The sequence below is a fragment of the Lithobates pipiens genome, unplaced genomic scaffold, assembly GCF_037356315.1.
Source record: "Lithobates pipiens isolate NorthernLeopardFrog02 unplaced genomic scaffold, aLitPip1_a1.2 Scaffold_22, whole genome shotgun sequence".
Lineage (NCBI taxonomy): Eukaryota > Metazoa > Chordata > Amphibia > Anura > Ranidae > Lithobates > Lithobates pipiens.
In genome coordinates this window covers 25,685,975-25,712,406 of record NW_027507784.1, presented here as the reverse complement: position 1 = coordinate 25,712,406, position 26,432 = coordinate 25,685,975, and the positions used below count along the sequence as shown (strand labels likewise).

Below are 26,432 nucleotides of genomic sequence, written 5' to 3'. Positions count from 1 at the left end.
GAGCGGTCTTCTAAATCTGCGATTTTAAATTTAAGCCACTCTTTTTCAGCTTTATTTTCTTCATGAGCATCTATTAAATCATTAATAGTATTGGTCATGTCTCCCATAGAGTTCTCAATAGTGTGTACTCTTTCACCTAAGGAGTTCACTGCTTTGGAGAATTGATTTGTGAGTTGTAAAATATCCGTATGAAGCGAATTATGTAAAGTTAATAGCATTTCTTTTAATTGGGTGTCCAGAATAGGCTGGTTATTAGTGGGGAATGCGGCTATAGATGAAGCTATAGGAGTTATGACTGTGTTATCTTGACTAATATGAGGTATTTTATAGCTTACCTCCTGGCCTGTGAAATCCAGTTTGATATGAGTTTTAGCCGGGCTGCGACATGTAGGGCTGAGGTAATCTTCCTCATGAGGAGATTCCAGATGTGTTTTCTGAGGTGATTCTTCTAGAGCAGCATCAGGCCTGTCAGTGTATTGCGCTCTCCCTGAGGAGGCTGTTGCTGGTACAGCAGCTGTGAGAGGATCTGTGCCATCCTTTTTTCTCCCTCCCGCTGACTGAGAGGAGAATGTCATTAGTTTTTTCATTTTCCGTTCGTCTTTCCGCTTTTTTGACATCACCTTCGGATTCAGGAACTCTTCCGTCGTCTGTTCGTATCTTTTTTACTGATATTCGCTGTGAATTGTCGCTAATATGCCCGTTCATGTCACGGAGCTCTCTCACAGTGCTTCCATTCAGCTCATGCGCTGGCCACGCCCCCCTAATAAGGTCATCTTAATTGCATTGATCTTAACTATCCAGGAAAGATTATGCTGCTTCTAAGACATTATTAAATCCCTAAGTTTCCAAAGGTTAAGAACATAGTTGGTGCAGTATAAATGATTTGTGGTCAGGAGATATTTTAATCCTTAGATATTCTAAAGAGGTATCTCACCACACAAAAGAACAGTTATGCCCCATAAACACGCTTGGACATTCTGACCACAAAATTAGTCGGATTTTTTCTGACGGATTTTGGCCGAAACTTGCATACACACAGTCGTACATAGTTGACGGTAAATCCAATAGTTTGGAAGGAGGTGACGTCCAAAAAGTATGACGGGACAACGTAGAGGCCAGTAGCCAATAGCTTTCGTCTCCAAATTTTTTCTGAGCATGCGTGCCACTTTGGGCATCGGCATTCTCTACACACGATTGGAAAAAGTCAGATTGGATTTTTTTGTTGGAAAATTTTAGATCCAGCTTTTAGACTTTTTCCGTCTGAAGTCCGATAGAGCCCACACACAATTGGATTTTCCGAGAACATAATCCGATCTGACTTTTTCCGTCAGAATGTCCGGCCGTGTGTATGGGGCATAAGATTGAAGGATGGAGACAGTTCTGTAGTAAAGTTAGACTAAGAGCAGTGAAATTTTCCTCGTTGACAGTAAAACTTGATATCTGGGTGAAAGATCGTAAAATAGAAAACAGGCTGGGTAAGGAAATATGTGGTTGTGTGAAGTAAGACATCAGCAAAGAAACAGCGCTAATGTGTAATTTCCCACTAGGATTCTATGTATGTTGGGGTTTATTCTGAAACTTTATGCAAGGGACTCAGGAAGTCAATATGTTAACACAAGATAAGATAAGGAAAAAGGGTAAGTCTTGGTGGGCTCCACTCTTTTGAAAAGGGTAAGGAAAAACTATTAAGTAACAGATAGATTGTGATGAAGGTTCTTCAGCCAGGACAGAATGTTTTCCCTAAGCCCCAACTTATAATGCATATACAATAACCTCATAAAATATATAAAAGTCCCATAAAATGGTGCCAAACACTTTGAGTATGCAATGGTTTTGTCTGTGGGGAATACAACCCACCTATTCTTTATGAATCAAAGATTTCAGGAACATATTATGTCAAGTCAGTAGAATTTTAGAAAAAATGTCCACATTTTATAGAGAGATCAGTCTATAATTATAAGGCTCTAATCATGTTTGCCAAGTTTTGGAATCATAGCCTCAATCTGTATACCATGCTGTACATTCCTTGTTCCACATTGCTTCATTCCAAAAACCCTTTGCACAATACTAGATGGGTTAGTAAAAATAATGCTGACAGCTAGATAGGAGTTGTACTTTTTGGTTTATAAATGGTTTAGATAGTTAATTTAACACCAGGTCTATTAGCTCCAAAGTAGAAATTAAATTTTGCCCAATAAGTTTGTGTGAGCAAAGTAATAGATGTTTCCTGGCCCATCCTCCCGTAAGCACATAATGGGTTAACACCTAATTTGGAGCCCCCAATGACCACATGTTCCAAGCTGAATATAAAAGTCAGCCCCTCCCCCAACTAAGATGTTCTTTTTTTTGGTCATGCTCCAGGCCACATGTTGATTGTAGTTGGTAGGTAATTTGTAAGTAATTTGTTTGCTGCAACCCCCCCCCCCCCCCCCACCAAACCTGACCCTCCATGTTCAGCCACTCATGGAGTTGGAAGACCCAGAATGCTGAGGGTAAATCTTTCTAAAAACTGAGGTGCCTTGTGCCAAGATTGCGGGCAAAATGATGCTTAAACAGCATTGATATATTGTACAGGTGTGGTATTATAAAATCTCTGAAATGTCATCATTGCTTCTCCCTTTGGATCTTCTCCTGTATTTCTTTCCTGTAAACATTTGTGCCTATACAAATTCAACAAGAACTAAAGTTTTGAGGATCGCCACTGCGCTTCTTTCGGAGGCATGCCTCTCAGCCCAGGCGATAGGATGATTCTGAAGCCTGATGGCAGTCTCTGGGGCTGGGGAGTCCACCATCTGAAGCGACAAGTACAAGGCCATTGGAGTGCGGTGAAGCACAGATTCCCCAAGTATCTTGAATGGGAAAAAAAGCATTCTAGCATTGCAAGCCTTTCAAGATTTTCAAGGGGTTGACAACAAGACAGTAGTAGCCTACATTGCCTAAAAGGGGGCACCAAAAGTATTCTTCTTGTTGCATCTTGCAAAGAAACTTTTCATGGGGCAGAGAATTACTTAGTCAGTTAAGGTTGGTCTTCTTGCCAGGAAAGCAAAGCCAATTATTGGTTTGGTTAGGCAGAATATTTTTTTTTTCAACAAGTGCCTCATACCAATATTGGCCCTATGGGGCATTCCAGCAGTAGCTCTCAGGGAGACTTCACTGAACATGCAGCTTCTGATATTTGCAACAGGATACCAATGCAAAGACTCCATCATACAAGAGGTTCACAGTGCCATGAAGTTCTCTGTTTGATCTTTGTCTCTGGTCAAATGAAATCCTTTACGACAAGGTCAGTAACAGCTCCCCAATCCAATAAGACTACTGTTAATAGCCTGGCTATGGAATAGGCTACACTAGAGGTCCAGGGATTCTTATCTGAAGTTGTTCAGACCCTGGTGACCAGAAGATCATCCATTAATGCTACATAGGAGAGGATATGAAAAAAGTCTGTTTTGTCAGCTCGGCAAAAGCTTTCTCTCCTGTGTTCCCTACTCTAGCCAAAATCCTTGACATTTTACAGTCAGCGCTAGAGGTTGGTTTGGCATACAATTCCATTTAAGGTACAGATAGCTACCTTATCTTTTCACAGGCTGCAGATGGGTGCAAAAGCCACTGACCAGATGCTTCTTCCAGATGACGATCTACATGACCTTGAGGGAAATCCTGGTTCCCTCTGTGGGACTTAGACTTGGATCTGAGAGCACCCTTTGCTCCAATAGGTTAAATTTTAAAGTGGTATCCAATTTCGGAGGGACTACTGCCTAGTTTTTCTGGCATTTTCACATGAGAAAAACTGAGTGCACATCTGGAAGACTTCAGTTTTCTTACACATGGTCAAGTTACTAACAGTGTACTTGGTCAAAAGAGGGAAGTGTACAATCTTTTAATTTAGTCATCAGGCCCTCAAGAGTCATCCACTCTTGGGTTACCAGGGTGATTAGATTGGCATGCAGGAAGCACACTTTTCTGCTCTGAAACAATTGCAAGCCTTTTGGGCAGTTATGCCAGGATTGCTTGGAAGATAAAGGTAAGAGTTAGCTTGAAGGTCTGGTGCGGTCTTCATTCAACCTTGCAAACTGAATATGCGACCAGCAAGTTTGGGACAAGAGAGATCAATTATTTCTGGCTTGAGCAGCTTTTCTTTGATTGTCAGTATCTCTTTAAATTTGTTCTCTCCCACCCTATATCGGCTTTGGTATATCCCGTTATGTGCTGATGGGAGGATGGGCCAGGAAAACGGAAAATTGTTATCACTTACCGTAATTTTCATTTCCTGGCCCATCCTCACATCAGCACATGACTCCCTCCCTAGTGGCCTGTCGCAGGCTGGGTTATTGAACATCTTAGCTGGCTTCAGCTCATTTATTCAGCTAGGAACATGTGGCCATTGGGGGCTCTAAAGGAGGTATTAACTCATTATGTGCTGATGTGAGTATGGGCCAGGAAAGGAAAATTACAGTAACTGATAACAAGTTGATTAAACTAAAAGAAATGGTAGGATTTTTTTTTTAATTAATTTCCTTCTTTCTACATGGTTCCAGTTTCTAATTAAATTATATAACACCTCGCATTCTGGCTTTGTGAGCTTTCCAAAGAGATACAGATGAGGTCATCAAGTTGCTGTTTTCAGTGAAATAACCGGTAAGAGAAATTAATATTTGTACTGTATCAGAGATGGTGGGGAGGAAATCATGAAATTCTTTGAGTATGGGGGTTAAGGCATTACCTTTTAATTAAAGTGATGAATGGTGAGACAAGGAGTTAGCTAATAGTTTCATCTTGGTGAGAGAGGGAACAAATTATTCACAAAAATGTGATCAATGTGAGAAACATAATTGAATGCAAATGAATGATATGTGTAAGCTCGTGTTCCAGGGTTACTATCCATCCACACATCAGTCATGTTGTTTTTAGATTAAATATCATTCATCAGTTTAGTTGGATATTAACAGAGGCTTGATTACCAGAACTTGGGGCTGTTTTAGACCTCTCCAAGTTATTATTGAGAACCATATTGATTTCTCCCACCACCAGTAGGTTACTCCATTGATGTCTGTCAATAATATCTGAAGTATGTGTGAAAAACCAAGTTTGATGGGTATTGGAAGCACAGTTTACCAGGGTCTTCCTCAAGCTGGTTCTCTGTTAGTTTAAAGCACCTAAAGGGCTCTTTTCATATTGGGCCTCCAGTCAAGGTAAATCCTGACCACAAAAACCATTACAACCCTAACAAAGGAGGAGGCACTTTACCCGAAACACACTGGATCTACTCACTACTCTTAACTGTAAATTTAATTAAATGTTTTTAAGAACAACCTCAAGCATTGTGACCTTCCATATCAACCACCCTCTACAACCAACCGAACTGAGTTTTCCTCATGGAATAATTGACCCTGCTGAAGGGGATATCTACTAGTAGACATGTGCATTCGTTTTCGTCCGAATGCATTTTCATCCGAATTTCAGCTATTTTCGTTTTCGTTTTGACAAACGATAATGAAAGCACAAAATCCAAAAAACGAAAGATCCGACATAAATAAATGCTTTATTTTCGTTTTCATTGTTACAACAGTTCGATATAGAATAGGAGATTCGACATGACTCTGACAACAATCTGTGTCTATAGAACCTGTGGTCGAATGTGCTTAACCTTACATCTATTAGTCCAAGATTATATAGAGAAAATATTCGACAGAGAAAAAAGATTTGACAGAGAGAAAAGATTCTGCAAGTTACTGTCCTAAAAAGTGTTTGGGGACCCGGGTCCTGCCCCAGGGGACATGGATCAATGCAAAAAAAAGTTTTAAAAACGGCCGTTTTTTCGGGAGCAGTGATTTTAATAATGATTAAAGTGAAACAATAAAAGTGTAATATTCCTTTAAATTTCGTAGGGGGGGTTGTCTATAGTATGCCTGTGAAGGGGCGCATGTTTCCCGTGCTTAGAATTGTCCCTGCACAAAGTGTCATTTATGCAGGAAAAAAAGTCCTTTAAAATCACTCGCAGCTATTATGAATTGTCGGCTCCGTAATACAGAGAACACTCATTGAAAGTCATTGATAAAAAAATAAATAAATAAATAAATAAAAAAGCGTGGGGGTCCCCCAAATTCAATTACCAGGCCCTTCAGGTCTGGTATGGATATTAAGGGGAACCCTGCCTCAAATTTAAGAAAAAATTTGACGTGGGGTTCCCCCTAAATATCCATAACCAGACCCTTCAGGTCTGGTATGGATATTAAGGGGAACCCCGCATCAAATTTTAAAAAAAATTGACGTGGGGTTCCCCCTAAAAATCCATACCAGACCCTTTATCCGAGCACGCAACCTGAAGGCCGCAGGAAAAGAGGGGGGGACGAGAGAGCGGCCCCCCTCCCTCCTGAACCGTACCAGGCCACATGCCCTCAACATTGGGAGGATGCTTTGGGGGTCTGTGACCCCTCAAAGCACCTTGTCCCCATGTTGATGAGGACAAGGGCCTCATCCCCACAACCCTGGCCGGTGGTTGTGGAGGTCTGAGGGCGGGGGGCTTATCAGAATCTGGAAGCCCCCTTTAACAAGGGGACCCCCAGATCCCGCCCCCCCTGTTTGAAATGGTAAGGGGGTACAAAAGTACCCCTACCATTTCACAAAGAAAGTGTAAAAAATGGTTAAATAAAACAAACACACTTTTGAAAAATTCCTTTATTAAAAATAAAAAAATTAAAAAAAGATTCCAGCGGCGGTAATCCACTCTTGCTCTCCAGCGACGGACGGTCATCTCTCCAGCGATGTCTCATGTCATCCAGCGCAGCGAATACATCCTTCTTCTGTCTCCTTCACGGAGACACTGCAGGCATTCCGGCGGCTGACGTTTCTTATATACGGAGGGCGGGGCCACCCGTCACCTGACCCCGTCCCCCTCTGACGCAAGGGGAAACCCGGGGTTCCCTGTGACGTAGGGGTGACCCGCACCCCTCTGATGTAACACAGGCAGGTTTCCGTTACATCAGAGGGGGGCGGGGTCACCCATACGTCACGGGGAACCCCGGGTTTCCCCTTGCGTCAGAGGGGGTCGGGGTCAGGTGACGGGTGGCCCCGCCCTCCGTATATAAGAAACGTCAGCCGCCGGAATGCCTGCAGTGTCTCCGTGGAGGAGACAGAAGAAGGATGGAGGATCGCTGCGCTGGATGAGATGAGACATCGCTGGAGAGATGATCGTCCGTCGCTGGATAGCAAGAGTGGATTACCGCTGCTGGAATCTTTTTTTTAGTTTTTTATTTTTAATAAAGGAATTTTTCAAAAGTGTGTTTGTTTTATTTAACCATTTTTTACAATTTCTTTGTGAAATGGTAGGGGTACTTTTGTACCCCCTTACCATTTCAAACAGGGGGGGGGGGCGGGATCTGGGGGTCCCCTTGTTAAAGGGGGCTTCCAGATTCTGATAAGCCCCCCACCCGCAGACCTCCACAACCACCGGCCAGGGTTGTGGGGATGAGGCCCTTGTCCTCATCAACATGGGGACAAGGTGCTTTGAGGGGTCACGGACCCCCAAAGCATCCTCCCAATGTTGAGGGCATGTGGCCTGGTACGGTTCAGGAGGGAGGGGGGGCCGCTCTCTCGTCCCCCCCTCTTTTCCTGCGGCCTGCCAGGTTGCGTGCTCGGATAAAGGGTCTGGTATGGATTTTTAGGGGGAACCCCACGTCAAATTTTTTCTTAAATTTGAGGCAGGGTTCCCCTTAATATCCATACCAGACCTGAAGGGCCTGGTAATTGAATTTGGGGGACCCCCACGCTTTTTTATTTATTTATTTATTTATTTTTTTATCAATGACTTTCAATGAGTGTTCTCTGTATTACGGAGCCGACAATTCATAATAGCTGCGAGTGATTTTAAAGGACTTTTTTTCCTGCATAAATGACACTTTGTGCAGGGACAGTTCTAAGCACGGGAAACATGCGCCCCTTCACAGGCATACTATAGACAACCCCCCCTACGAAATTTAAAGGAATATTACACTTTTATTGTTTCACTTTAATCATTATTAAAATTACTGCTCCCGAAAAAACGGCCGTTTTTAAAACTTTTTTTTGCATTGATACATGTCCCCTGGGGCAGGACCCGGGTCCCCAAACACTTTTTAGGACAGTAACTTGCAAATTAGCCTTTAAAATTAGCACTTTAGATTTTGAACGTTGGAGTCCCATAGACTTTAATAGGGTTCTAAAGTATGCTATATAGTTAGCTCCGTCGAATCTTCTTTATACATTCGACAGACACCATAAGCCTTCCAAGACAGATTCGACCGTAATTCATGTGGATTTTCGGACGAATGCAATTTTTGAACGAAAAACTAAATAAATAAAAACAAATTTCGGGAGTAACTAAATAAATTAAGTTTTCGGACGAAAACGAAATTCCGAAAAGAAATATTTTACTCTGCACATGTCTATCTACTAGTCATACTAGTCTAAAGAAGGTGTAAAGGGGGTGTTTTTGTGGAAAGCAATCAAAACTCCCTGTTTGTTTTCTCTAAAAGTAGCCTGAAATTTTTGCTGGTAATTCCTATAATATGATTGGGATTCCGAGGAGGAAAAATCTAGTCTCCTGTAAGCAGATCATATTACAACAGATTGCAGGCTAGAGAAGTTAAATGGACTTCTACATTTGTGGAGAGAATGAAAACTTGCATGTTATATGAAATGGTGGTAAATTTAGAGGTAGACATCCTAAGCTGTTATAAAATATTGGAGGGTTGGTTTGTACTACTCTGATGAACATACAGTATGTATGATGGGGAAACTCCAACAACAAGATGAAAGTGTAGGGGGGGGGGGGGGGGTTAAGTTGGGAGGAGTAATAAAAATGTAAAAATTATTATTTCTTTCCAGTGATATATTTTGTGGATCCAACTTACAAAAAAACATCTCTAGCAAAGCATGAAATGGTCCTTTCCATATTATTATTATTATTATTATTATTATTATTATTATTATTATAATTATTAATGTAATCTCTACCACTGCCACTGGTTTATTTGTGTTTTTTGTTAATTTGCTTTGTGAGTTACAATACCAGACTCTTGTTGGTCTTAACATTATTAATGCTTGGTGTGCTATGAGATCTTTGGTTAGGGGTTGGTGGCAGAAAATATTTATTTATTTCAGATTTTCACATGCTTACCTAAACCATTTTCATGCTTTGCTATATGTACTTTTTGTTGAATTTTTGCTGATTTTTTTTTCAGTGTTGGTTCAATGTACAGTATATAAGAATTTAAGGGGTGGTTAATCTGTTAACGCCAACGCCTCCTGGCTTTTTAAGAGGTTTCTTATGCCATGAGTAGGGATGGGGTTTCTGATCATGTGATTGCTGTGAATGGCTGTCACAACGGTCACATGACCAGAAAGCTTTCAATTGCAAGTAGAGATCGGGAGCTAGCACATCTCTATTTACATTTTGGTATGCAAGTACCAAAATGTAGCATTAAGACCCACCTTCTGAGAGGCTGCATATATGCATACCACTGGTGCAAAGAGATTAATAAATGTTTAGATACTTTTTTTGAATTTAACAATCACTATCTGATGCCTAATATATAGTATATATTCTTTTAATAAAGTAAGAATTATAATTGAATCTTTCAGTGCAAATAGACCATTGAAGATCAACTTCACATCTTTCAGAATGGCTAAAAAATCAGGTATGTATTATTTTGTCTTATTTTAAATAATTAAAACAATTCAGGTGTAAAAGAATGTGTGCACAATATCTATTCTATTTATGTGAATATTTAACAAAGAAAAAAATATATATAAAAATACCATATAGAGGGAACAGAGTCTTCTTAAAGGATAAGCTCATCTTTCTAAAGATGTTACATGTAACACTTTCAGCATCTGCCTGCACCCTTCCCCTGATTACCCCTCCTTGTGGCAGTGGGTGTTAAGGGCGCAAGGCCACGTCATTGATTGACAGATCAAAGCTACAAGTACTGACAGCCTTTGTGGTGCTGTGAGCACTGTGGTAGTTCATTGATTTTTTTCTGTCAGTGTGAAACTAAAAAAGGTAGAGGTACACATTAAAAAAAAAAAGTCCATAAAGAAAAAGTCCACAGGAAGTCTTCTGAAGGTAAAGTGCAGCTAAATAGCACATAAGCGAGGAAACCAGCACCCAATCACACTGCCTCTTACCCTCCTCTCCAGACCCTCATTACAAAGACCAAACATGCAATGGGCAGCAGTCAAGTGAAATCACCAGTCTCGGTATACCTTTCCAGGTAATACATACGTATCCTCCAGAGCTCGATCAATCACATAGAGGGACAAAAAGAGACACTCCTCATTGCAGTGCAGAGATCTCAATCCAGTTTAACCCTTTTTATGACTAAGTCTATTTTTGGCATATGGTGTTTACAAGATAAATCTATATTTTTTGCTAGAAAATTACTTGGAACCCCCAACCATTATAAATATTTTTTTAGCAGAGACTCTATAGAATAAAATGGTGATTGTTGCAATATTTTATGTCACACGGTATTTGCGCAGCGGTGTTTTAAATGCAACTTTTTGGGAAAAGGGACACTTTCACGAATTAAAAAAAAAACGAAACAATAAAATTAGCCTAATTTTTTTGCATAATGTGAAAGATAATGTTACGCCGAGTAAATAGATACCAAACATGTCACACTTTATAATTGCACGCACTCGTGGATTGACGACAAAGTACGGTACCTAAAAATCTCAATAGGCAACGCTTTGAATTTTTTTTACGGTTACCAGGTTAGCGATGCAGAGGTCTAGTGCTAGAATTATTGCTCTCGCTCTGACGATTGCGGCGATACCTCACATGTGTGATTTGAACACCGTTTACATATGCGGGCGCGACTTCCGCTCGCGGGGACGGCGGGCGCTTTAAAAATTTTTTTTTTTATTTATTTGAAAATTAATAAATTGTTTTAAAAAAAATAATAATAATTTGATCACTTTTATTGCTGTCACAAGGAATGTAAACATCCCTTGTGACAGTAATAGGTGGTGACAGGTACTCCTTATGGAGGGATCGGGGGTCTAAAAGACCCCCCACCCCTCCTTTACACTTCAATGTATTCAGATCACCGAAAACCGCGATTCTGAATACCGTATATTTTTTTAAAACCGGCGCCATTGGCAGCCGAGTAAACGGGAAGTGACGTCATGACGTCGCTTCCGTGTTTGCTATTAGGAGACTGGAACGAGGCTGATTACAGCTTCGTTCCAGTTCCTCCCCAGCAGCCGGAGGCATCGGAGCGTGAATCGGTGCTCCCAATCGAGCGGGAGCACCGGTAACAGCGGCAGGAGGCGGCAGGAGGGGGGGACGTCCCCTCCCGCTCCTCCGGCATAAGAGCCGAGTGGCTTTTAGCCGCTTCGGTTGTTATGGCTGGAAAGCCAATCGCCCGCTGAAAAAAAACGGTACCGGGATCATGCCTGCAGGTGCGGGCATCATCCCGGTATAACCCCCGGAAACCGAGTACTCACATCTGCGAACGCTCGGCGGGAAGGGGTTAATGTATGCTAAAAAATAACACTCACCTGGTAGAAGTGTAAACACACATGTCTTGGTTAAAAAAGCAGCATTCCGAACCAGCAAGATGGGCACCGCGTTCCGGCATACAGAAGCGTTGTACATCACCAGCTTAAAACTATGCGTTTCCTTTTAAACAGATCATCAGGTGACAGATCATCAGGTGACGATGTCATCTGCTTGCCCAGATGATGTACGATGTATGGGTAGACAGCTTACATTGACAGTCTGCAGGAGACCTGCATGGCACCAGCGAGCACCTGATTGCTGGTGTAATGTTTTCCAGGCTCCTAAAACAGAAAAAAGTAAATGCACATTTTTTTTACATGCAAAAAGAATGTGTATTTATTATTTTTTGTTAAAAGATTAATTTGTCCTTTAACCACTTCACGCAAAATCATGTACCCTTACGTAATCCGTACGTACCCGTACGTAATTTTGTTGAAGTGGTTATCCCGGGGTGATGCCTGCAGCCAGAGGCATCACCCGGTACAATTTTTTAGAGCTGGTGGTCGACTTTCTTATGATAACTGACCACAACCACACTTAACCTTTGCCTATCCAATCCCGATATCTTCAATTATTCCAAAAATATTAAAATTAGACTTCAGGTATATTTTTGGTTGAAATTGGTTACCACAGTAATCACGTCAGTAAATGGACACTTGAATAGGCATCAAATAGCAAAGAGATATTATCTGCAATGAAAATTAAAGTGTATTATTTGAGGGCCGGTTTACTCCAGAATTTGGTTCAGGAAAGGCACGTTCCATGTGCGTTTCCCTCAAAACCCTCAAAAGCACTGCCCTTGCTATCTGCTGTAGGTGACAATATAATGTTAATGGAACCCCAAATACAGTGCGTTTGTGGGCAGAACCATGCAATTCAGTACAGAGCATTTTTAAAAGTAGTGCATGCATTACTTTTTCTGCATTCCAGCATGATTTGCAGCCCATTCAAGTGAATGGGCTGTGAAATTGCACCACACAGTAATGTGAAGTAATTGCACATGAATGCAGCACTCGGTCCTGTGCGATTCCAGTGTGAAGAGGCCCTGAGAGAGACAATGGCCATAAATATTGTTCAGTGACTGAAAAGCTCCTTGGTATGGTCACAATATAAGAGGCAGAGATGAAGCAGGCTTTTTTCTGGCAATAAACATTAGAGCATATTATGTGAGAGACAATATCCACTAATATTTTATGGTGGATGGACAGTGTGTAAGTAGCTTCAATAGGCTGAAATTTAAAAGGCAAATGTTTTATAGCGGTAATGTGACAGTATGTAAACAATTTGGTTAAGCCATAAATAAAGAGGAACAGATTAGACACATTTTATCTTGAAATTGGAGTGTATTGTTGGTGAGACAACAGGCAAATAATTTTTGGCAAAGCACTGTATAATGGGTCACAAACTCTGAGGCATAATGCAGGATTTACCCTGCAGCAAACATTAGAAATTTTGCAGCTGAACTCGAGCTGATGAAACCTTGTGTGGCATTTGTAATAGTGCTGGAGTACGAGAATTAGCTTCAAAGCCAAACAGGTCTAGTAGTTGATCCGGTGAGCGGAGATGAAACTCAGATCCCTGTTTCCACACAATTAGATGGAAAGGGTGACCCCAGCGGCAAGTAGCATCAGCTTCATGGATCACCTCGAGGAGAGGACACAGAAGCCCCCTCGCATGGTCTGTGTTTGCCTGGAGACATGGGGGTAGATCCGTACGAGGGCTCCATCAAAGTCTATTAGGCCTTTTGCCCAGTACCCTGGTATAGAACATCCGGAGGCGCAGGTTGTTTCACCTGCTCCTGTTTTCCCCATCATCCAGCCTCAATTGGACCTTGACTAGGTGGCAGCGGAAGGCCTGTTGCTCTGTCTCCAGGGTAGTGATACAGGCATCTGTGGTGGTGGTGGTAGAGGATTCTAGGACCACCACCCTCTCCTCTACAGTATCAACCTGCTGGCGGAGATCATGAAGCTCCCGCGTGAGGGCATTCACAATTGAGGCTGCCATGGCCTGGAGGTCTTTCTTGGTGGGCAGATATGCTACAATATCCTGGAGGGACCCCTCTGAGTGGTTGCCTGTCCCCTCAGGGTGCTCTGGGTCTGGCTGCATGTCTGAGTGCAGGAGAGCTGGCGACAGTATAGGGGAGAGTAACCTATCCACAAGTGATGGTGAGTCCCCTACCACTGCAGCCCCTGCCTGTGTACCTATTTTGATGGTAGTAGCCACGGTGACTCGTGGCAGCGCCATCTTGGCCAGGGCAGCAGGAGAAGAAAAAGCGTACTTCCACAGGAAATAGTAGGTGAACTCTGGACCCTTCAGCTTTCCCTTGGTCAGGGTGTTTGCGGTCCCCTGGCATGAACGAGCGGCTCGCCTGTACAGTCCAGTGGGCAGTTCTCGGCTCTTTCTTGTGCAGAGCTCCAGAAAGCACATCTGCATGCTTCCATTGCTAAGCCACACCCCAACAGCCTCTCATTATAAGCAACTGTGCACTATCAGCCTGTGATATTCCATGCTTGTGTTCCTGTGCAGTTTTGTCAGGTGGGACTGTGTTATCTACTGCCTTGTGATTCCAGCACCCAAGCTCTGTAAGGAACTTTCATCTGCTCTCAGTATCTTCCTGCTTGGGTGAGCCAGAGGACCACAACCTGGGAATCACTTGCAACACTACATTTACAGCTTTAGGAGCTCTAATGAACACAAGACAGTTCTTTAGACTCTGCACCCCAAACTTTCTTATGGCTCCCACTATCATTAATCATGTGGGGGTGGATTCCCAATCCTTCACAGTTTGCTCTAACCATCATGTCTACTGAGTCTGACCATTGTAAGGTAGCCTATGTTGTGTGCCTGCTCTCTAGGGATACTTTAGCCTGTGCTGCACTACTCTGGGAAAGACCTGATCCTGTTATTAACAGCATAACAGCATTCTATGCTCTCTTCAGAAGTGCATTCTATGAACCTGCATGAGCCTCCTCCTCAGCAAGTGCCCTCCTTTTGCTTCATCAAGATACCCTTAATTAGGGATAGATTTTTTAATTCAATTTTCACACTTACAGTGGAACTCCTAGAACAACAAAGCTCTCATATTTATCTTCTGACAGGGCCTAGCAGAAAGTATCAAGCATAAACTGGCAGGTCATGAAATTCCTACAAACTCGGATGATCTTGTCTCTCATACCCACCAGATCAACACCTTCTTTCAAGAGCATACCAAAAAGAAGACTCATTGGTACAAACCCTAAATTCCTTGCTTGGCTCCTAATTGCCAGAGACCCTTGGAACCACCTAAGGCTACCGCTGGCTTTCCCAATAGAAGCCTATGCAATTGGAATGCTCATGTCTTCCTTTGGAGAAAGACATTTCTTGAAACAGAGCCCAAAGCAGAACACACAAGTCCTTGTTTAAAGTGTGTTGATGATGGCACAGTAGACAATCAAACCCATTCCTCCTCTCAACCATCTTCCATTCTTGTGCATATACACTTCCCTACTTTAACTACTACAATGGAGGTGTTAATAGACTCTGGTGCAACTGTTTTGTCTCAGCCTATTTGGTGAAGAAACTTGCCTGAATCACTAACCCTTTAGCACAAGTCTTATAAGTTTGCCGGGGCAGTGCTCTTGTTTGTTAAAAAAAAAAGCATAGCACTCTTCGCCCTTGTTTTTCAGTCTGGGGGTCGTTCAGGCTTTGAGAAGTTGGTCAGGAATGGCTAGATCACATCAATGTTTCAAGAAGAAGTTTGTAAACATCAAATGTGGATCATGACACCAGAAATAAAAAGAAAAGGTGCCATAGTGAAGTACTGTTGACCAAGAAATACAAACCGATGGGTAAAAATAAGCATGAATCCAATAAAAGTTTACAACAGCAGGTGGACCCCGTCAGCGTTCATTCCAACGAAAGACCGTAAGTGACGTCTTGTGAATTCAGAACTCCTTTGATGATGCCCGGTGGGAGGATGAAATGCATTGACGCAATTTCCGGTTCCGAATCCATGAGACGTCACTTCCAGGCTTTCGTTGGAACGAATGCTGATGGTGTCCACCTGCACACAACTACAAATTGTCTGGATACCCTGGGGTCATTTACCTTTCTTCTCTCTACAACAGATGGCTGGGCCTCTGCAAGGATGTGGAGGAGTTAAAGCATGTTTAACCTGTGCACAGACTATATCCCCCCACTCTAATGCCAACATTACCACTTCTACCATTAGCTGTTCCCAAGAAGCCCTGGTGCCACATTGCCATGGACTTCATTACTGACCTGCCCTCCTCTTAGGGCTGTACCATGTTCTAGAAAGTCATAGACTGATTCTCTAATGTGAAATATTTAGTACTTCTCTCATTGCAGACTTCAGCCACTGCTTTGGTGCCAATTTGTAATTGGGAGATCTTTCAACTCCACGAAAGCCTAATACTATTGTATCCAATTCCCCTCCTGATTTTGGAGGGGTCTCTGCAAGACCCTGGAAGTCTCCTTACAGTTCTCCACCTTTAGGAGCTCTTGTGAACGCAATAAATAGATGCTAGGGTGGTAGTTACGGCGCTCACCTGTTATTGATTGAATTTACGGGCAAACCCGCCTATTAATGCTTGTGCCTAATTATTTGAAATAAAAATGAAAAAAATATAATGCAAATAACAATTCTTTTGTGCATTGAGTGCTATGTTAGCAATACCTCTCCCAAAGAAAAAATTATTTATATATATAAAAAACAAACAACAAATGGAAAAATAAAAAATGAATAATGAAATGAATGTGTATATCTCTATCACTATGAGATATGCAAAGTGCAAAAAAGATGCTCAAACAAACCACTTGTTACAATATTAGAGTGCTTATATAAATTTATATATGCAAATATGCAAATAAAACCCCTTATTGCAATACTAAAGTGCTAATATGAATTTGTGCAAACCATGTGAGAAAAAGTGCTACGTGCTTAACAAAGTGCCATAATAACAATGTCGGCTATGCAAAAAGTGTCACGTGCTCCTAAAGTTGCCACAGAACATAAATCCAGTCTATTTTGTTCATAAAATCGCTAAATAGAGGCATGCGATTTTTTCAAAATCGCTAAATGGAAGTTTGCGATTAATTGCACATTTGAAGTTGGTAAAAACCCACACCAGAAGAACAATAGAAGGTTCTGCAAAAAGAAAGTGCCAGTGTGCTTCCGTGTTAGTGAATTCCTGGATTTCAACCGGTGCGACTTCCGTGTGTAAGAAAAATGACCGCACTCACCAGCTCCTTTTCCCCATAAGGGGTTAATGCGCCTTCACAGTGTGAGCCCCTGTGCCGCTTTGCACAGCTGATCTGGTTGACATCCAGTAATTTTCAATAATTTTTCCTCATTGGAAGCAAAAAAGAGCAAACATAGTGTAATCCAGTTTAAAATTGCGTTTTATTAAATGCATGAAAAATTACTCACACAGTAAAAGGTAAAAATAGCGTCTCTGTTTATCCAGGTCACAGTTTGTTTTTGAATCCACCGCCGCTGCCGCCGCTGTACGAGAGTGTATTCACCTTAGGCCACGCCCTACGCGTTTCGTCATTGGACGTCATCTGGAGCCTGTCTTGTGAACGCAATGCAGTTTCTTAGACTGTGCACCTTAGCCCTTCTAAGGGTTTTCACTATCACTAATTGAGCAGACAGTGGGTGGAGGGGCAGCACAGTGATGTAGTGGGTAGCACTTTTACCTAGCAGCAATAGGGTCGCTGATTCAAACCCCAACCACGACACCATCTGCCTGGAGTTTTTATGTTCTCCAAATGCCTGCATGGGTTTCCTCCAGGAACTCCAGCCTTTGTACCACCTTAAATCTCAGAGGGCGGACATCAATTGTTGTTGAGACTCATCTGGCAGGTCAGAAGCAGATGAGTCTCAAAAAGTCCTGGGTGGGATGGCCATAAAGCCGCAGGGTTGCGATTCTCATCACCAAGACGGTGCAGTTGCAGCTCCACACATTGCAGTCAGGCCCACAGGGCCAGTCACTGTTTCTGCATGCTCCCATTGGAGGCGTGGAGGTCCTTCTCCTGGCTTTTTACATCCCCAGAGATCACTTTGCTATGCTGCAGCTAGGGGTAGCTTTCATGGCCCAGCATTTCTCAGTGCTGGCCATCTGGGCAGAAGATTTCAACATGGTCATTACCCCAAGCCTAGACAGACTGAGCCCAGCTGCCCCTCCAGCCTCTTTACCTAGTACCACCAGATTGGGAAGTTTCTTGTGGAATTTGCCCACATCGAAATGCGGAGAAATAAACACCCAACACAATCACACTTCTCTTGCTTTACCACCTCACGTTCAGCTATGTCCCATATAGATTTCATCTTCCTTGCCCCCCCTTCTTCCTCACCTTCTTGACTCAGGCTTTGACACCAGAGTGCTCTCTGATCACTCCCCATACTGTATCACATTGCAGTTTCCGGCTCCCCCTGCGGTTCGGATCTGGAGGCTGAACTCTTTTTGGCTCACCACCCTATCTGACTTGGACACTATCCAACTTCCGTGGGAATATTATTTCTGCACAAACGATGGCTCTGCCCTGGTCGGATCCATATGGGAAGCCTTTAAAATACATGCCTGCATGATCCTTTCCACGCAAATCAATACACACAAGGCCCCCTCTAAATTGCTGCTCTGCCAGGGAGAGGAATGCTTACATACCCTTTTGCAGGTCTTCCAGAACAACCCAACAGCTGCCAATGATTCCCTTGTACGAATGCAGACCAGGCTCACAGACCAACTACACTTCGAGAAGGTCAAACAGGGCATCTTCTTCAGCAAGCAATGCACATTTGAACACGGCGAACAAGCTGTTAAGCTCCTTTTCTACATGGCCCACCTAGACCACAAACGCCCAGTAGTGGTTTCTCTCCAGTTGGCATCTGGGGCCAAGATAACAGACCCTGACCTAGTTCAGGACTTTTTATTCTGAACTGTACTCCTCCACTGCCCATCATTCCCTCGATGAGCTGTCAGCATTCCTGCAGGGCATTGCTTTCCCTGCACTCACTCCCTCCCAGATCGCCCAGCTCGAAGCACCTGTCACCACTGACTGTATAGCAGAGACCCTATCGCAGCTCCCCACATCCAAGGCATCCGGTTTGGATGGACTTCCCCTCAAAATTTACAACCAATTCAGCGAGACGCTCATCCCTAAACTTCGCAAGCTGTACACACACATATCTGACACAAACGCACTCCCAACATCCATGGGCGAAGCCCTCATCGTCCTCATACTCAAACCAGGCAAAGACCTGGGCCTGTATGATTCCCTGAATCATACAGGCCCATCTCCCTCCTCCAACTAGACGTAAAAATACTACCCCCCACATATATTTAAGTCCATGGAATATATCCTCATCATGTTCATCTGGGGCTCCTCCCGCCATAAAATGCCTGACTGATCTATGGTGGCACCTCTCTCCCTGACCTTTCCCTCTACTATATAGTATCCCACATATGCCCAAACTAATCTCTATCCCTGATCATGGCATGTAGGTTAACAAGGACATCATATACTTGTCACAATTTGTATATAATGGGATGGTCAAGTCTCTCAAAGGCAATTTCGCCTTATCTAACCACATGTTATTCCACAACCTTTAACTTCGTCATGCACTTAAAGAGAAAGTAAAGCCTCAGTAATATTTAAAAAAAATAACCCCTGCAAGACAAAGGCATAATGAGCTAGTAAGCATAGCATACTAGCTCATTATGAATTACTTACCTGAGATCGAAGCCCCCGAAGCGGTCCTCGTTCCCCTCCTCCGATGCTGCCATCTATTACAGAGTGACTTCCTGGTATCGCGGCTACGGTGCTGTGACTGTCCGGAGCCGCGATGATGTCACTCCCGTGCATGCCTACTGGTGCTGCTACGGCATGATCGCCATTAGCAGCGGCATGCTCAGTGCGCCTGCAATGGGGAAGACGAACGAGAAGACTAGCAGAAGAACTGGTGAGTGGGAGAAAAGGCTGGAAAGTCATGAAGAGATCCCCGAAGTCGGAAGAAGACCACTAGAGCTGCCTAATAAACTACTATAAAAACCTGTCTAGTGTGTTTTTTATTGACTTTTTTTTCCCTAGGTGAAAGGGTAGGGGTACCATGTACCCCATACTCATTCACATCGGGTGGGAGGCCGGTATCTGGGGGCCCCCCGGATCCCGATAAGCCCCCCACCCGCAGACCCCGACAACCAATGACCAGGGTTGTGGGGAAGAGGCCCCTGTCCTCATCAACATGGGCACAAGGTGCTTTGGGGTGGGGGAGCCGCAGGGTGCCCCCCTTCCCCAAAGCACCCACCCCCCCATGTTGAGGGCATGCGGCCTGGTACGGCTCAGGAGGGGGGTACTCAATCATCCCCACCCTCTTTCCTGACCGGCCGGGCTGCGTGCTCAGAAAAGGGTCTGGTATGGACTTGGGGGGACCCACCAGCCATTTTTTTGGCATAGGGCATTACCCTTAAAATCTATACCAGGCGACTGGGCTCGCAAGGTGTCAATATCGACGATGGAAGTGGCGAGATAGACTTCCTTCTCTAGTCCCGTCGCACCTGGAGTCAAGTTCAATATGAACGGACTTTAGTCCTTGTGTGGGCAAGTCCGTTCATTTGGAAAGTTTGTTGGACCTCTGCTGAAAGTCCGTCGGTAAGTCAGTCGGACCTAGTCTGCCAGAAAGTCCATTCATGTGTGCGCAAGTCCTCTCATTCAGACGGACTTCAATCAGTCTGATCGTGTGTAAGCCTGTGGATCACGGTTCAAAGGCCATTATGATTTTAAAAAAATACCATGGTTACTTTGTTAAAAAAATTGCTGAGGTCCCTGAATTTAAACTAAGTGAATGCACCACAAATCCATTTTTGGGCAAACCTAAACCTTATCTCTAGACTGAAAAACGTATCTCTATATCTAAAATATTATAAAGGTAAATCATATGTTCTTAAAAGAAGACTTATTAATAGCTCATGTTGCTTGTTTCTGTTTTCAGGGAAAGAAGATTTTATGAATCTCTTTGCACTGTTGAAGATGGAGAAGTATATTTCTAATAAGCTGGCTCTGGGTGATATTCTAGAAATCTCTGCACAGAATCGTAAAGACAATAAACCCCAGAAGATAGAAGATGTACCCTGGTGTACTCTGAGGAAGATTATGGCTCTGGACATTACTGCAAGGAACACTCTTTTTGACATAGATGCTGGAAAAGGAAATTATACTTTTGAAGATCCATTTGAATATCTACAAAGTGAAAGTTCCATGCACCCCCTTGATGCCCTCTGTGTTCTCCTCCATTGTTCAGACAGTATTCTGCAACAGGAGATTGTCAGTAAAATGGCCATGTGTCAGTTTGCTGTTCCTCTGCTGCTCCCTGCTGGTGACGGGTCACATTGTACCTTCATGCTGTGGGCAATGAGAGACATTGTGAAGAAGTGGAGACCCCTGTCACTAGCTGACAGTAAAGGGTTCAGAGAGGAAAATATGGTGAATATTTCCATGCCAATGATTTCCTTTGTAAGATTGGGGAAAACCAAGTTATCCAAATCTAAATCTCTGAATCATATTCTTAATCCATCCCAGCAGCATCACAACTTCATCCATGATGATATGGAAGGAGGAAACATTAAGAGGAAAATATCTGAAGGACTTGTGGAAATATCCTGGTATTTTCCCTCTGGTAAATCTGATGCTTTTCCAGAACCCTTTGCAGTGACCAACCTACGTGGAGACTTGGAGTCCAACTGGGAGCAGTTCACATTTTTGAGTGAAATTTCATCAGCTGTGTTTATTTTTATGGAGACAATGAATGAGCGAGAATTCCAACTGTTATCAAAATGTAGTAAGAGTGACACCAAGTTTCACTTTGTTGTTACTCCGGGTCTGGGCAAAGCTATAGAGGAGGAAACAAAAAGTACTCTTCTGCGTCTATTACCAGTATTAGGAAGTGAGAAGGAACATGTTATCATGAAAAGCAAGTCGGAGAATGATGCAAATATTATGAAAAAAATCCAACCAAAACTTCAAAATATTTTAAATAAATGCTCCAAAAATGTAATACTAGGAAATCTCCACCAATTCTTTGGTAAACATAATTTTGTGGTGGATGAAGGTACAAATGAATGCCAGAAAGCAAGAGACCTTTCCTATAAAATCACTCGAGAAATCCAAGATGTAGCACAGTATAAAAAGCAAACACTGAAATTACAAGGAGATCTTTGGAAGCAATTGTCTAAAATCGAAAAAGAACTTTGCAGAATGAAAAATCAAGGAGATAAGAATGCAGAAACATATCAGTCTGCTCTCCTAAATGAATGCAATCAGCTGCATTCTGAGCGATGTAAACATAAAACTTCAAAAGCTATACAGATGTTTACAAATGCTCTTACTGATTTGTCTAAGAAAGAAAGACAACATTTTCTAAAGTGGATGAAATTTCAGCTTGATGCAATTACTAGACACAATCTGACAGAACTTCAAAGTATATATAAGGAGAAATGTACCAACAGTGCACGTAAAAAAGAGCTTCAGGACTTAGATCAGAAACTCTCAGAAAGCTCTTTAGGGATTGAACATTTTTTTCGTGAACTGGGTCAGTTCTATGAAGCTGAAAGCTCTATGATAAATCAAATTGAGAGGACTCAAAGAAGGTTTTCTAAACTTCCAGGAGTAGCAGCCGAACTTCTGTTGGATGGGTTTCCATTGGAGCTTATTGATGGAGATGCCTCCAACATCCCCTTGCAATGGATAACAGATGTCCTAAATGAGCTAGATAGCAAGACAGGAAAAAAATGCAAAATTAGAGTGATAACAGTGCTGGGAGTGCAGAGTACAGGAAAATCCACCCTTCTCAACACCATGTTTGGTCTGCAGTTCCCGGTGGCCAGTGGAAGATGCACACGAGGGGCCTTCATGACTCTTCTAAGTGTGGAAAAGAACTTTCAGGAAAAGCTGGGCTGTCAGTTCATCCTGGTGATTGACACTGAGGGTCTGAAAGCTCCAGAGTTGGCCTCTCTGGAGGACAGTTATGAACATGACAATGAACTGGCCACTCTAGTGGTTGGGTTGAGTGATATCACCATAGTCAATATGGCCATGGAAAATACAGCAGAAATGAAGGATATTTTACAGATCGTGGTCCATGCTTTCCTTGGAATGAAAGAAATTGGAAAGAAGCCCAACTGCCAGTTCATACACCAGAATGTCAGTGATGTATCGGCTCCTGATAAGAACATGAGAGACAGGAGGAAACTTCTGGAACAGTTAAATGAAATGACAAAAGTGGCTGCCAAAATGGAGAAAAAAAAAGAGATTTTAGATTTCAATGATATGATGAAGTACGATCTAAATAAAGACAATTGGTACATTCCTGGTTTATGGCAGGGAGACCCGCCAATGGCTCCAGTAAATCTTGGCTACAGCTCAAATGTGCTTGAGCTGAAAATGCATTTGTTTACATTTATGGAAAGTGAGAAATCTATTAACAGACCATCCAGCATCCCTGAATTTATTACTTGGATAGAAAGTTTATGGCAATCTGTGAAACACAAAACATTCATCTTCAGTTTTAGAAACAGTCTGGTGGCCAAAGCCTACAATAAATTATCGAACGAGTATTCCTTATGGGAATGGGATTTCTGTAAAATAATTCTCGACTGGGTGATCAGCACAGAAAATGACATTAGAAATCAATCTGGAGAAATATCTGAAGGCAACACACAGGAGCTGCAGAATATTCTTTTGGACGAAGAAAATAAAATGACTGCATCACTAGAAAAATATTTTGAAAGTTTAGAAAATGCTAATCTCATAGAACGATACAGAGAAGAATTCAAATTAAGTATAAAGAGCCTGAGAAAAGAACTTGAAAGAAATGCTCTTAGCAAGTGCCATGAGGCTGTTTCTATCCAGAAAGGAAAAATAAAAATCCAGGACATTCAGAGGAAATCCCAGATGCTGATTGAAGATAAAATAACAACTCTTCTGCAAAATCACAGACAAAATAATCATAAAGTAAGTGAATACGAAGTTCACCAAGAATTTGAGTTGATGTGGAAGAAGACGTTATCAGATTTGCAGTTGGAAGAACTTAAGAGATGTAATGTGGATCATTCTATTCTTCACCTTCTTAAAAGTAACATGTGCGATAAAGGACCTGAGATAAATAAAGTATTAATTCATGTTAGTGATTTACAACAATATGCAAAGAAAGGTGTTAGGTTTTGTATAGATAATAAAAAGCATTTTGATCACTCGATTAAATCAGTTTTAAGCAACGTAATATTTAAGCAGGAACATATTAATAAGGTTAGCGATCTTGCTGCTTTAATAATTCAGACCAGTGACGATTATATAAACGAGAGTATGTCTTCCAGAGATGATTACAATGAAATGTTCTCTAAGGAATTGCTCTACAAGATCAATAATATACTAAATGATAAAAAGGTGAAAAGACTTAACTTTAATAAACAGTTTGAGCTGGATATCAAACTTTTCATTTTTGGAAAAGCCTCTCAAGCCTTCCAGATGTTACATGACAAGTTTCTCCATGAGAATGACCCTAAACTTTGCCTGGAAAAACTAAAGCCTCAATACTTGTCCACATTTCTCAGTATTTTCCACCAAAAAGATGAATGCCACAGCAGAGCTAGCCAGTTTTGTGAACTGTGCTTGAAACCAGCAATAATGGATTATGCTTTCAAACATCTTGGGCAAAAAATTGTGGATGAGATTTTAAGTGAAAATGTCACATTTAGCAGCCGAAACTTTTTCCAGTATACAATTTTAAAGGAGCTTCTAGAAAACATGTCATTCCAAAGATGTGTTGAATGCATCAGTTCATATAAGCGCTTTACAAAAGAATGGATTTTAACTTACATCACAAACAAATATGGCAGAGGGCCAGCTTTAGAAGCCTTGCTAAGAAATATTCTGTCATCCATTAACAACAAAATAAAAACCACTCTTAAAAATGAAAGATGTCTGAAGGAAAGCTCTGCATCAGGTTTTTTGGAGAAGTTCTGCAAATTGCTAAAAACAGAATTGGTGATTTCACAGAAAGAGATGAAAGTTGTCACATTTCACAATTGGGTGAATGTTCAGCAGTTTTCTTCAGAAATTGAACACTTCCTCACAGGGACACAACAACAAATCCTATCAGAATTTAGGTCCTTTGATATAGCCTATGTTCTTACCAGGGTGACAGTGAAGCCTCAGGATGAATTGTCCAGGAAGGTGGTTGGATGTGGTGAGCAGTGTCCATTCTGTGGTGTCCCCTGTGAGGCTGGAGGTGGTGATCATAAGAATCACGCAGCTTCTATTCACAGACCAAAAGGATTGAGAGGATACTGTTTTGTGAAAAATGAGAAATTAGTCATTGAGATCTGTTCTACTCTTGTATCTAGCACAACAGACACTAGAATGAAAGATCATCCCTATAAAGAGTATCGTACATATTATCCAGATTGGACGATTCAGCCCAACTCCAGCATTGAGTCCTCAGATTACTGGAAGTTCATCTTTGTAAAGTTTAATCAGGAGTTTGCAAAAGTGTATCGAGCACAGCCGGCTGAATTGCCGGATATTTGGAAGCAAATCACTAGAGAGCAAGCACTTCAAAGCCTGAAAAAAGTCTTTAATGATAGTTAACTGCCCTAAATGGACACAAAAAGTGACCATTTACGTCAAAAGTGTTTTTTGACCAGCTAGAAAACAGCGATAATAAATTAGAATCAGGTGCAGAATTGAGCGATAGTGATTCGTGGGGAAATTTGCCATCAGAAACTGAAAGTGACGACTCTGCAACTAAGCAAATTTCAGTGTTTTTGATTTGATTATGTTATTGAATAAAATGTATTATTATTATTAAGTTATTATTGTTTTGAATTATTTATAGTTATTTATTATATTATGAATTATGATTTCATGTTTCAAACTTTATCATACCCGGGATGTCTACTAGACTCTTGTTTGGACAGATTTAAGAGAGTTATTCCAAAGAATTACAGGCCTACAACATAAACTTCCAAATTTCCATGCAAAGCATTATACCACTTAGAGACGCAAAAATCTGAAATAATCATACCGCCAGGGAGGTTAATTCAACCCCACCTGCCCAAAAAGTACTCTAAATAAATAAATGAAAAAACAGTAGATTTTTTTTTCCAAAAAAATTTCACGTGACCAGCTCAGTGAGTGAAATTATTTGCCGTTTCCATTCTAAAATTTTTTAACAGCGGAAAAATTTATAAATGAAATGCGCGAAATTAATAGTTTGTGTTTACTTGTACCATAAATGAAAATTGGGAGATTTTGAATGTCAACTGATCAAAGGTGGTTTGGTTGTTTTTAAGGGAGCAATGGGCTTCTAAGGTCTTGGGCCTGCTCCTTTGCCAAAATATAGCCTCTCATTAGTATCATGTTCCAACATATATATATATATATATATGTATATATATATATATATATATATATATATGTATATATATATATATATATATATATGTATATATATATATATATATATATATATATATATATATATATATTAATAATCAAACACTAAGAGCAGAGAGCAGCGGGCAAGCCTAGGTGTGGTTAGGTACTTAATGTAAAGCTACAGGTTAAAATTCATTAGTGACAATATCGACAGCCGTGACCCCATAATCCTTTTCATCCCATTGTAGTGCAAGCAGGCCCAGCCTACATTCAGGTGACAACTCTGCTCTGACTTAAGGAACAGTGCAGCATCATTGCCACACCATTAGGGATGAGCCGAACACCCCCCGGTTCGGTTCGCACCAGAACTTGCGAACGACCCCCGCGTTCGGTACGAACGTTAGAACCCCATTGAAGTCTATGGGACTCGAACGTTCGAATTGGAAAATGCTAATTTTAA

General features: G+C 41.8%; 1 protein-coding gene across 4 annotated transcripts in view; it reads left to right on the top strand.

Annotated features, from left to right (window-relative positions):
• Window positions 1-25,403, top strand: part of LOC143923448 (up-regulator of cell proliferation-like) — a 43,744-nt gene extending 18,341 nt beyond the window's left edge. For 2 of the 4 annotated variants that reach the window (XM_077447123.1, XM_077447124.1), the window contains exons 3-5: window positions 4,536-4,635; window positions 9,619-9,674; window positions 20,532-25,403. In XM_077447123.1, the coding sequence (XP_077303249.1) occupies window positions 9,659-9,674; window positions 20,532-25,183 (4,668 nt within the window). In that variant the 5' untranslated portion in view covers window positions 4,536-4,635; window positions 9,619-9,658 and the 3' untranslated portion in view covers window positions 25,184-25,403. The remainder of the gene's footprint in view (window positions 1-4,535; window positions 4,636-9,618; window positions 9,675-20,531) is intronic. The other 2 variants (XM_077447125.1, XM_077447126.1) reach the window with 1 other exon arrangement.
• Window positions 25,404-26,432: the final 1,029 nt, after the last annotated feature.